Source organism: Passer domesticus, chromosome 12 (assembly GCF_036417665.1).
Source record: "Passer domesticus isolate bPasDom1 chromosome 12, bPasDom1.hap1, whole genome shotgun sequence".
Lineage (NCBI taxonomy): Eukaryota > Metazoa > Chordata > Aves > Passeriformes > Passeridae > Passer > Passer domesticus.
In genome coordinates, this window is record NC_087485.1 from 180,348 (window position 1) to 193,863 (window position 13,516).

Genomic DNA, 13,516 nt, shown 5'->3' on the forward strand with positions numbered 1-13,516 from the left:
ACTTCCTCCTGCAGGTGATGGGTGCTATGAGAAATAAAACTACATTTCCAGGGGCTTTTAACAAAACACGTGTCTATTTCTTCCAGGATGGAGAAGCAACAGGAGACACTATTCCTTGCAATTGCCTGAAAATCAAGTGCCTCTTTCCAGAACACAGCAAGACCTCTTAGCATTGCTTTCTCTCCAAACTCTCTCCAGATCCAGCACTAGACAAAGAAGTAGCAATGCATCTCTTGCTATATCTTACTGCTTCACACTCTCGCCAAGACTTATCAATAAATAAACCTAAAAGAATAGGGGTAATCATACTTTGCTGATGCTATGGCACATTTGCTGCAGGAATGAGACAATTTATAAGTATTTGTCCATTTCAAAACCTTAACCCTTCTAGTTCTCATACTACTGTTACCATCATCAACAGAAGACATCAAATAGGTTCAAATCTTCTGATACCAGCCTGCACTGTTAATAACCAGAGTCTTCTCTTATCTGAGAAGATAAATCAAACTGGTGACCAGAATTTTGAGACTGAGTCCATGAGGGGGCAAATGTTCACATTACCACCAATAACATTATGGGAGAGAGTACAAAAACAGAAGCAACTGTCTTGCCAATTGGAGGCTTATCTTCTAGAGGCTTACATACATTCCTGCTATTAACATTCAGGGAGTTTTGAGCTCCATCTTGCACACTGGGAAAATATTCACTCAGTGTGATCTCAGTCATCTAATGTTCCAGATATTAGCAAGGTGTTCAATCAATCTTGCCTTTTAATCCATAACAAAGTATTCAAAAGTTTCCTGAAGTACCTTCTTCCTAAGATAGGAATTGGAAGTTTTGAGAAGCTTTTCCACCTCTCCTGCAAGGTCTCTGCACATTTCTGAGGAACCCATGCAGCCAAGAGTACAAAGTGCCAGCCCCTGCACATACTGTGTGCTGTGATTAAGGTCACTGTAAACAAGAACAAAAAAGTCAATCAGCATGCACACACAGAAATTGAATACACAAAAAAGGGCATCTACAGCTAGAGTCATCTATCCAGCAACACATGGCCCAAAAGAATTTTCTGGAATCACAGCTCTGTGGGAGCACGACTTGGGAGCAATGGAAGCTTTGAGTGCATGTACTACAGGGTTTGCATCTAATTATACTCAGAATCCTCAATTAAAAAGATAAAATACTTGGTATAACTATCAGGTTGACCTGTCAGGGTATCCGGGGATTGAGCTGAGAAGAGGGAAGACTATACAGAATTCCATTTCAAATGGTTTTAGCTTTGGAACTTGCATGCAAAGTACAGTCCAGCAGTGACACTGTGGGCTGTCCCAGTTTAAAGATGTTCTACAACAGGCTTCAGCTTCTGCATTTACAAACCACACAGTATAGACAAACCTGAAAAAGTATTCTCTGTCCTGACTAAAAACCACAAACCCCACCACTCACACACCTTGAAAATAATTCATACAAGAATTCTGTTTAGCAATTTTTCCTATTCATATACCTAAGGAAGTTGTGAAGTGGTCACTAAAAAGCTAAACTACCTAACAGGAGATGCTATTCATAAGGCTAGCTACAATGTCACACTAAGCACAAGACAACATAGCTTCTACATGGCAATCCCAACAGCCTTGAAAATAAAATTCTACACCACTTTTCCTCTGTGTTTGGTACTAAGGTTGACACAGCACCCAGGATCCAATGCTGAAGACAGTAAAAAATACAGCTCCTGGTTTGGGAGGCAAGGGGAGCTGGGGAGCAAGATGGAAGAGCTGGGGAAAGAAGTGGTTCTGAACCCAACACACAAGAGTTGTGGAATGGAAAGACAGCATCCTGGTTGTAATATGAAGCAGTTATGGCAACATGCAGATGAAGGAACAGGTAGCACATGCTACTAAATCAGTTGTTTTTTTGTTTCCTTCCTTTAAAAATTTTTTGGCAGCTATATAAAGCTGTATCACAAGTACATGCTTCAAGAGGTTGCTTTCCTTCTCGTCTCAAAAATCTGGGTCTTGCTATGAAACAGTGAAAAACAGTGCCATAAATAAATCCCTTAATGTCTAGATAAAAGCAAGACACAATGGCAGATATAGAAGCTGAAGGAGAAAGCAATATACAACCCAGGAGATGGTGGGAAGCTGTCCACCATTTTTGCTCAGCTTCCGTCTGACCCATTGCCAGTTCAAACTCATTACACACTTACCAAATTCACTGTAGCATAAACAATGAAAAGAGCTGTTAACCTGCAGCCTGGTTCTAATGGAAGCACTTCACAGGTACAGCATTGCAATGAAAGATCTTTAGACAAAAATCTTGTCTTCTGGGCACTACGTTCAAAGTTAGCAGGTCTTCAGGCCCACAGTTTTGTCAAGTTTCTTTTAAAGCACTTTGAGGCTACAGTCTAACTGAAGATCAATACTTTACGTGCTAATATCTGAGAGACTTATGTGCTAATAGTATATAATAATAAAAACAGGTACACCACACACAATCTTGGGGTAGGTCAACCAGAACCCAGCTGTTCCATACCTGCTCCAATCTATCTTGAAAAGAAAACACTCATCGTCACCCACTAAACTATGATGTAAAAAAGTCCCACTTTAACATTGCTTTGCTGAGAGAAGTATTAAAAAAATAGTAATTCCCATACCCCCTTGTCTGATTTCAGCAAAATGACAGCACATCCCAAGCTGCTGCCTTGCTTGTCAGCAGAAGCAAACACACACAGGACGTGTGTTGCTTGATAAATATGCCTCTTCAAAACCAATGTAATTTTATTCTGTTCCCACTACAGAAGCTAGAAAGGATGGCCCAATACAGAGCACTACTACAACAGTCTTATTATGGTCAACAGCATACAATAATTTCAAGGCACCAGTTTTCTAACACAAGGGAAAAACCCTAAAATACTCTAAGTATCACTGTCAGAAGGATACTTTCTGATACTGAAACCTCAAATCATGGTTTGATGGAGAGGTGGTACCCTTACTTCTTGATGCAATTGGTCATAAGAAGATGAACATCCTGTCTCTCATCCAGCAGCAACATGGCACCTAAATATCCAATGCGTTTGTCTGTGAATTTCTGAGACGCAATAAGCTTGAGGCACTCCAACTGGAAAAAAAAAAGAAAAAAAAGAAGAAAAAAAAAGACATAATTAGCTTAAAAACTACTTCTTAGCTAGAGAAGAAACAGTTTGAATTTTGATGTGTAGTAATGTATGTATCTCAGAGTGCACTTTTAAAGGCGTATTCAGTTTCCATTTTGGTGATATGGAAAACCAAGAAATATTAAATGACCTGCCCAAAGTTCCAACAAAGCCAGCAGGAAGGTCATTAGCAGCTCCGGTGCCTTGAAGTGGCCAGACACTGATGGTCTTCCATGACCTCAGATATACCAGATATGTTGGTTAATGTCAGATCACAAAAGTAAATAATAGCACATTGACAGAGAGGAAAGACACATCAGGAAACACAAAATAGTAAAGATCTGGAAATCTAGTTCATGAGTCATGTTTGATATGCACATGAAACTTTTTAACTAAACTTAAAAGGTTCCATTTATCTACTAGGAAGAGGATCAATGTTCTGTAAGCTGCCAAAACAAGGACATGTAGTGATAGGACAAGGAGTCATGACTTCAAATGGAAAAAGGGGCAAGTTTAAGTTCCATATTAGGAAGAAATTCTTGGCTGTGAGCATGGTGAGGTCCTGGCACAGGCTGCCCACAGAAGCTGTGGCTGCCCCTTAATCCCCGGAAGTGTTCAAGGCTAGGCTGGACTGGGCTTGGAGCAGCCTGGACTAGCAGGTGTTTTTGCCTATGGCAGTTGGAATTAGATGACCCTTCAACCCAAACCATTCTAGGATTTTATGACTCTAAAACCAGGTTGTGTTTATTATGATCTGTAACTAACTTGCTAGCTAGGTAAAAAGTAGATTGCCAGAGATAGTTACGTTTTTATACTTCTTTGTAATCTCTGGAACACCAGAAGTTTACTAAAATCATGTGCATTCTAGCCACTACAAGTTTCCCTTTCCCCCTGTAGAAATAGCAACTGTGATCAATACACAGAAGAGATTCCCAAAACAACACACATAGTTTCTATCTGCACTCTGCTAATTTAAAGTTTAATTGCCAGGTCATTTTTACATCTGACACTTTGAAAAACAAATACCATCCACCACAGAGATATTCTGATATTACAATGCACCAAAATAGTTTTCTGCAACAGATAACTAATCAACCGTAATCTATGTCTACTTTCCTGACAGGGAAGTAGAGAGCTATCCCTCGCAAACAATTTCTGTAAGTCTGCTTTACTAGCTGGGGCAGCAAATAAACATACACAATAGGTCTGAGGAGGAGACAGAACTGGCAACAGATCCATAGCAAAGGGGGCATGCACAGGCAAAGTTATGAGGTGTCAGGAAAAGGAATTCATGGCTCCAGCTAGACAGAAGCTTGAACAGGTGAGATGCAAGAAACACACACATCAACAAGAGTAAAGTTGCACAGTATATTGGTAAGAAAATTTAAGTTGAAGTGCCAGAGAAAGAAAGTGCTATGGCCTAGTCCCAGTCTGGCAAGTTCTCGTGACCACATGGCATTAGAACACACACTCAACTGTTGACATTGTTTTCACATGTGAAAGTCCAGCTAGAGCAAGGATGACAAATTGGTAAGAAAAGGCTTGAAAGAAAGTCTGCAAGGTTAAATCGGATGAAAACCTCGAATAAACACCTCTGAAAAAATAAGACCGGTCCTCTTCAGAGATAACTGAATTTGCCCAAATGCCCAAGATCAGACACAGATGACGTACAGACCACTAGATATCAAGCTCTCATGTTTCCAGTGCTTTCTGTAAGAGAACAATGCACCTCTGAAACGACCTTCTTTCCTGGGTTTACAAGATACTTATACAATCCTCCGCAAAAACGCAACATAAAATTGGTGACACCTAAGCTACAGAGTAAGAGCCAGTGAAGGCAGAAGATGAATGACTGAGGAAGAGCATAAGAAAACTGATGACTGCAACAGACACTCTAAGGTACATTTCTAGTACTTTTGAATTTAAAATATATTAGTGAAATTTACCCCATGAAAGGCTGATGAGTTCTTACTTCACTTGTATAGAAGTACATGCAAACTAGATTAATGCACAGCAATACTAAGAAACATGATGAGCTGAAGCTCTTACTAGGTGTAATTAGTGGAAAAAATCTTGATACTGTTAAATTCATTTCATTCAAAGGAACAATTAAAATCTGCTACATCACTATTGTAACAGATACTACTGGCATGTAACCAGACTACAACTGACCCAACTTTTACAGACATAGCCACTCTTCCAACTAGAATTTTTTTTTTCAAATAGAAACAGTGACAATAATAAAGTTATCTGACCATTTGTCCAGGCTGTCCGACGACTTCTATACTTGCACAAACAGCCTTTGCACACGCTCAGGAGACAGCATGCCATCCAGTGCATATGAGCATGCGCTGGCTAAATACAGGCTCATCATCCTACTTGTGTACAAGATATCCCAGGTCAAAGCTGAGGAGCCCTGGGTTGGACAGAAGTAGATCAACCACTCACTCCTGGTTACCCACACTGTTAGCTGCTGTCTGCTTACAGCTTTAAGAGAGACTGTAACAACACTTGTGGCTCTCCTGTTTTTCAGCAAAACATCTTTCCTGCATATATACCTATCACCCTCAGAAGCTTACTGTCTACATTGCAGGACTATCAATCTGCAAGACTCCACTGTTGGAAGAGCCTGTGTCCTCAACAGGTCCCCAGCTCACACAAAATACATTCCTATACAACAGTAGCACTTTGAAAGATTCCTTCCAGTGGAAAGTGTTAAGGACATGCAAAGGTCTCTAACTCACTCTCTTACAGAATATTTGTCAAAACCATTTTCAGCATTGGGCCCTCCCTATTCCCTCCTGAAAATGCAGCTGATAAATTACAAGAGAACCAAGGGCACTGAATGAAGTACTCTGCTCTCCAAATAGTCAGAATAGACTCTTCTTTTCAAGATCACAGAATCACAGAACAATGAGGTTGGAAAAGACCTCTAAGATTATCAAGTCCAACCTATGCCCTAACACCTCAACTACACTATAGCACCAAGTGCCACGTCCAGTCTTTTTTTAAACACATCCAGAGATGGTGATTCTACCACCTCCCTGGGAAGAGCATTCAGTACTTTATTATTCAGTGAAAATTTTTTCCTAATATCCAACCTATACTTTCCCTGAGGTAGCTTGAGACTGTATCCTCTAAGATGCAGCAAGCCTGGCAATAACAGATACCGAACAATCTGCTTTAGCCTTCTTTCACTAATGTGAAGTTAGTGAAATTTACCATTACTAGTGAATTTACCATTAGTAACCAAAGCAGAAAATGGAAATTTCTGCTTTAGTTAGCAATGGTAAATTAGTAAATTTACTTAGTAATGGTAAATTAAATCATTAAACAAAATGGCAAATTATAATCTTCCTTGGATGGGATTAAATACTTGAGCAACAAGATAGAACAATGAAATTTAAATCATGTTCTTAACATAGGCCAAATGTTGAAATTCTAGATGATATTTTGTAACACTTTTCATTATTCTTAAGGTTCCAAGATAATTAATTTTCGTGACAGGAAGTTTCTGTCTTGGACCAGACAGCCCAGCTATGAAAAGCATTTAGAACAGAATAATACACAACTTCTCTTGCTCTTTTTCAGAACTCTTTACCCTGAGAGAAGAATCCAATAATACAGAAGTAAGATGAGGCACTTCATATACTATAGCAGAGCCCAAACTCACTAATCCTAACTATGTGCAATTTGTTTTCACATCTTTGAGCTTACTGTTTCAGTGAGACATATTAGGACTGGTAAATTCAACCACAAATGGACAGACACACAAGACATGAAGCTACTTGAAGGGATACAACAATTTGACTGATTTGACTGATCTGACTGATTTAAGCTTTATTGAAGACCTAGGTTAGATTACTACTACCAGGACGCTTACCGATTTCTAAGCAAAACTGACTATGCCCCAAAGACTAAGCAAAGCTAACCTGAGGGACACTTTGTAGATCAAGAGCTTCCATCTTCCTGTCTCCCTTTCCTATAATTTCTGTCAAAAATAGCACATCAAAAATAAGCCAAGAGATGGAAAACTCACACCTGCATTCTCCATGTCATCTCACTAAGATGGGGATAAGGAACACCAACTTCTGATTGCCAGGAACAGACCAGCTCTTTTCTGTCTCAAATGCATTACTTTATACAGAAATGGGTATAGAACCTCCTTTGAAGTATGTGGTATTTTTCAGAGACAGAACTCCAAGGTGCTATTTTGATCCAATCTAAAAACATCCCTATGTCTTGGACTGTGGTTTAAGCACTACTGCTAAGCAGAAACATGGATGGTGAGGAGGAGACAGTATGGCAAAAGCAGACTAACCTCAAGTTTCAAAACAAAATATGTAACCCCCAAACAGCACATCTCACTAATGAAATCTAAACTAACTAATACAGGTTCAGAACATATGTGAAAACAGACCTCAAAACATCCCGAAGGGCAGCAGAACTGCACCTAGGAATGCTCTGAACAAGTTAATGTGCCCAAAACACAGAAGACAGACTGGCTTATGCACAGAAGGCACTACATTTTAACCTACCTGTCCGAAATGTGCAGGATATCCCAGCATGTGCATATACAGCAGCTTTGCCACATTTCTGCATCGGTATGTGTTATCTTCCTCTCGGAAGGATGACCGGATAGCAGCACATTCCTTTTGGATCATCTCACGCTCTTCTGCCTGGGTTCTTGCTGTCCGGATGGTCCGGATCAACTCCCGCAGTCTGATGGGGGCTGGCATCCTCTGAGAGAAGAAAGAGGTCTGTAAAACTTTTACTATCTCTAAAGGCTTCATAATGGTCTCACACTTCCATGTATTCTTTTTTTTTATTGTACAATTATGTAAGTAAAAGAATGTAGAAATGTAGGCTACCTGAGTAGCATGGCTAAGAGTACACTTGAGAACCTGAGGACTTCACTGTACCTCACATCTGCTCTTCCAGAATACTAGAAATCGGAATCACTCCAATTTGAGCCAGATGTCAAATGAACATAACATGACTCCCCACCTGAAACAGGCAGAAACAGCACTCTGCAAGGTACTCTCATATTCACATCATCTACCTCTCTCCAGAAAAGCCAGGCTCCAAAGAGAACTGATCCCAGAACCGTGACAACTTGGGACAGAAATCCTCTACAAAACGCAACTCTGTTTAACAACTTGCACAAGATTTCATCTAAGTGCTTCAGATGGCCATGCTTCAAAAATCCCGCTAACTTGTGCCATACACACTTCTTAGAAGTGTGGAAGTCAGCAGAAAAGCAAATGGAAGAGCAGTCTTAGGTGAGCGGATATTTCAGAGAATCCTGCTTCAAATAAGTAATCAGGTTTACATCATCCTTTTATTACACCCCAATTAGAACAATCCTTTCTGAAACAAACAAGCCTGTGACATTACTGTCTGGCAGTACGGGTATGATAGGTATATACAAGAACACAGAGTTGTTTCACCTCATCAGATGGAATACTGATGGAGCCATCTGACCCACAGAGCAATTTAGTCTGCCAAGTTCCTGTTAAGAGGAAAGTGGCTGTCAAACAGAATCCAAACTTTAGGATTTATGTTCAACAGTTGAACTTTTTAGTTCATGCTCACCAAAGCTGACTTCCAACTTTCAGGGAGCTCAGACTATATAAACATCTTTACAGCCTTCTTTCATCCATGCCAGCTTGGGAACAGAACTGAGCCCTTCTGTTAAGGTATCAGACCAACTTGTAAGAAGTTGCCATGCCAATCTGCCACAGATTTTGTCTGGGTCACCATTCCCCCTGAACACTGTGTCATACAGTTTAAGCCCTGCCATATAAGAAAAAGACGTGCATTCAGGCGCTGCACTTAACTGGCTTACACGATACCACTGAACAGAGGGCTGGGACACAGAGCTAACAGGGGACTTTCTGCTTGCACAAAAGCAGAGAGATGCATCTACAAGTAAAGGTGGCCTTACAGTAAGCCAGACAAAGGCAGCTCCAAGTCCCAATTACAAACTCATACCTACACTAGGCCCCTTCAGCCAAACCATGTAGACTCCTCATATTTAAGTTCCCCATCTTCACACTTTAAAAAGATTGGATTTACAGAGACACAAAGCATTTAGTTTTGAAAGTGGAAGAGTAGAGATATTCTTCCTGCATAAGGAAACTTTGTCCCAAAATGCTGACATGTGCAGGATCAAGACTATTGGACACATTAATCCTTACTCTTGTCTCTCCATGAGAATTCACACCACTTCCTCACATTACTGTGATATGAATAAATTAATGGTTGCTATGCGCTCATGCTGCACTAACAAGTATAACAAAAATAGTCACGGAGAAGTAAGAAATCCATCTCCAGAACAAGCCCTTCCATGACCACTACATTTGCTGCCATGCTTGCGTGTAATACAGTTCTGCATCCTTTCTCAAGAGGAATGTGGCACTCACACTCTCTGAAAAAATTCCTTCCCTCAGGATTTTTCTCCTGGGAAGCTGAGAGGCCTCAGAGAAAAAGGAAAACAATTCTTATCTCATTTGCTTCTCCTGTGTGGAATGTGTTCGGAGATTGTTTACCCAAAGGTGATTGCCTCATTGGTCTCCAGCGTGAGTTGTTTTCACTCATTGGCCAATTGAGGCCAGGCTGTGTCGAGACTCTGGAAAGAGTCACAAGTTTTCATTATTATCTTTTTAGCACTGAGTAAGTATCTTTTCTGTATTTTTAGTATAGTATAGTATTCTTTAATATAATATAGTATTATAAAGTAATAAATTAGCCTTCTGAGAACATGGAGTCAGATGCATCATTCCTCCCTGCCACGGGGGTCGCTTGCAAATACAATAGGGGAAGAAAAGCAATAGGCTGCATGTAGCACTTAAGGGGTAGATGTAATATTGATGTATTTATAGAAAATGCCTTCTATTTTTTTGCCTATTATTTTCCTGAAAATTGGTAACACTCTGTGGAGTTTTGATTGCAGCAAAGTGCTCAGCTTGTGTTTTACACAACAGTATTGTAAACGCAAAAAAATCTCTTTCCTAGGTGGCAACCGTCCATGTTAAGTGCTGAATTTTTAAGCCTAAACTCATCTACTATACACACATACCACATAATTCTAAACTCATCTCGATAAGCCACGTTCTTGTTGGAAAATTGGGCAGAAGTTACAAAGATAAAAGTGCTACTGCAGAAACATTCCTCTGCAGCCCATAGGCAATAATTTCATAATCACTAAGATCCCTCATGTGCAGGCTCATGCTGAAAAAGGTGGGTCCAGTCCTTCCACTGTGTTCACACTGGCATCCCAGGCACAGTGCACCAACCTGCGCATGCAAAAAACAGCTTGCCCCCTTCCTCCCAAAAGCAGTCCCCAGACACATCAGTCTGGCTTGTGCATAGACAGACAGCACTGAGAACATGCGGCTTTGGGAGACCTCAGATGGACTGGAAAAAAAGTGAAAGGTTCACTCCAGCATGAATCCACACTCATGGTATGGCTCTGCATCCTAATTAAGCTTATCTACAACACTGCTGTTCCCAAGAAGATAAGCAGTGGCTACTACTAGTCTAGCTATTACAACCATGACTGACACCTTTACTTTAAAGGAAGTGTTCTTTACAAAGTTTTTGAAACACTAATACATAACCTGCAAACAAACTGAGGTTTGCCAACAAATTGTTTTGATACCACAAGCTGTTTTGTTCTCACTCTATATCTGAAGGTTTATAAACAGCTAAACACTGATATCTGCAGCCTGTGACTTGTACAAACCCACTCCTTCCCTTGACAGTGGACCAAAAACTTTCTGTAGATATGCCAATGGAAGGCTTCAGCATCTTAAGCTTGGCCCTGGACAACAGAAAATAAAAGGAAATACTGCCTAAATAGTTCTGGTGAATGGAAAAACAGAATTCAACAACGTTACTATATACGTGAAATACAACTTTTTATGAATACTTTTTTTTCATCCTTCTCCAGTGTTTAGGCAGGTCTTCCTGTCTCACCAAGAAGGCAGGTACAATGACAACAAACTGAAGCTCTAACATCATTCAGATACTGAAAAAAGTGAATAGTCAGTATTTACGAATGCCTTTGCATAAATAAAGAATTACAAAGGCACACTGTAAAGATTATTTTTTCTCCTCACTTCACAATCACAGGAAAGCAAGGAGACCAGCACTTCAGAAAGCAAGGACTCCTGAGTAAGACCCAAAAACCAATTTCTGAGGCTTCCTGCTATTCTCACTCGTGTAACAACTAACACAGTTACACAGTCTAACCTGAAGGACTAAGAGCAACTGTATCTCACACACCCACTTCCTGCCTGATGAGAACAGAAAAATTTAGAACTGCTCCCATGGAGGATTACAAAAGGACAAAAGACAGAGCTGTGATTTATTTTCCAATATTCAGAAAAGGCACTTCTAGCCTTGTGCTGCAACTAAATACTTCTTTTTTAGTCAATATCAAATCATTCAGCTTTTAATATACCTTTGAATCCGTCCCATACAAAAGGTTTTGCACCCATCTATGTAAATAGCATTGGCCCCTCACAAATCAACATACATGTTTATCCTTGAAACTCGAGCTCTTCTTGTGTACACTCTTCCAGTATTTCAAGACAGTGTAATTCCCATACAATGTAGCACATTGTCTTTTCTTCCCCTCCACAAGAAAATGTTCTCTCAATATCAAAAAATCTTGCATCAGGTACCTGTTCTTTGCCTTCAGTGACTTTAAGATTCTTCTGCATGCTAATACATTGGAAATCTCATCACATTTTTGAGTTTCAGACATTTTAAGTAAGCATAAGCAGTAGTTACTGCATATAAGAAGAAACTTTGGACATGACAACACTTAAATTGAGAAACATTACAGAAGAGATTAACATTTACCTAGTCTCAGCAATTCCTAAGCCTATTACAATGCCAACAGACCTTTACTGCAACAATGGGAGGATAACTGTATCATCCAGCAAGGGCAGATAGTGGAGCTTCACTTTAGCTGGTGCCTAAGTGCCCCTTAGAACTTCCTCCAAAGTAGCAAATCTTGTTCTTCAGGATTAGTTAACATTTTTCACCAGTGCAGACACATCCTTTTTTTCTTTGCACATCAACATAAATGACAAGGCAGTTTGTAGAAGTTGTTGCCTATTTCCTCCTTGGGCTAAAAACAGGAGTTTCCTTCAGCCATTTCTTTGCTAACTACAAGCTCCAAAAATCAGGGATGATTTCTGAATACTTGAAAAGAGCCTACTAGTTAACATTTACAATATGTGGTAGTGCTGCACACAGAATTCTTCAACCTTCTCAGACCGCTTTCCCTCTTCCAATTTCAAAAGCCTTGCTCCTCAGAAGAGCATACTATCAAGATCCAAACTTCTGAGAGAGTCAGAGACCTAATTCAGATTAGTTCAAGTTGTATAGGTGGCTGGTGTTTAAGCTCCTTAGAAAACAGAATTCCAGCTTCTTTCCTGAATGAAAGAAATCCAGAGACTAGGAAAGGTGTCGCCTCAGTAATCCTCCTCCCTCTGCTATTCAGGAATCCTTCCCATGAACTAATAAAAAGGCATTCTCTCTCTTTGTGTAACTCATTCCTACTATACAAAAGTGAAAAAAAACCCCAACAAAAATCTTCATGAATTACACCATTTAGTTTTCCTTTGAATTGTACTGATAAATCACTGTTTTTTCCTCTTTATGATCTGTTACTAGTGAAGCTTGTCACATTTGAAAGTTAAAGATTTTATTCAACAGGCCATTGTACCAAAAACATTTGAGTATAGACCTTTACCAGAAGTCTCTCTTAGAATACAGTCACATTCAAATATGATGGGTCACCTTTTGTACTTACAACACACACCTAATATTACCAAAACCCACCTTGAAAATGCTCAAGTGCTATATTTAAGCTTTATTCCTCTATCAGGAATTGCAGAGTAAAGACAGAGGATAGTCCTTAAACACTGAGTTGAGAACATGTCCTCTGAAAACTACCTCTAAAATATCCCATGTGTTTCTAAGAGAATAAAACTTTAAAAATTAACAGTTGTTTTAAAACTTCTTTAGGACAAATTATCAGACATTTAACATTTTAACATTCCATTATTATCTAGCCTTGAATTCTGGAAACATTAAGACATAAAGGCCATCAAAATTAATGAAATTATTCACAGAAGAGATCTACTGTTTGGGAAATGGTCTGTATTTTCAGTTGTGGTGATATACACACCAAGTTACAGCTTTTGATGTAAATAGCATTTCTGAACTTGGTTCTGTCTAGTAAACACCCCAAGCCTGAAGCAGCATAGATTTTGAACACATCTAAAACACACAACTCCAGCTGCTCCACCCCAACACATGCATAAGCAATCACACTCCTCAAGCAACCCCAGC

At 39.7% G+C, this 13,516-nt stretch overlaps 1 protein-coding gene across 3 annotated transcripts in view; it reads right to left on the reverse strand.

The window, feature by feature from the left end:
* AP1G1 (adaptor related protein complex 1 subunit gamma 1) overlaps window positions 1-13,516 on the reverse strand; it is a 38,861-nt gene that overhangs the window by 21,553 nt on the left and 3,792 nt on the right. For all 3 annotated transcript variants that reach the window (XR_010346446.1, XM_064386191.1, XM_064386190.1), the window contains exons 2-4: window positions 7,684-7,887; window positions 2,987-3,111; window positions 810-951 (exon numbers count right to left, since the gene is read on the reverse strand). Coding sequence is in view for 2 of the 3 variants with exons in the window: in XM_064386191.1 (XP_064242261.1) it covers window positions 810-951; window positions 2,987-3,111; window positions 7,684-7,884 (468 nt within the window). In the remaining variant the exon portion in view is untranslated. The remainder of the gene's footprint in view (window positions 1-809; window positions 952-2,986; window positions 3,112-7,683; window positions 7,888-13,516) is intronic.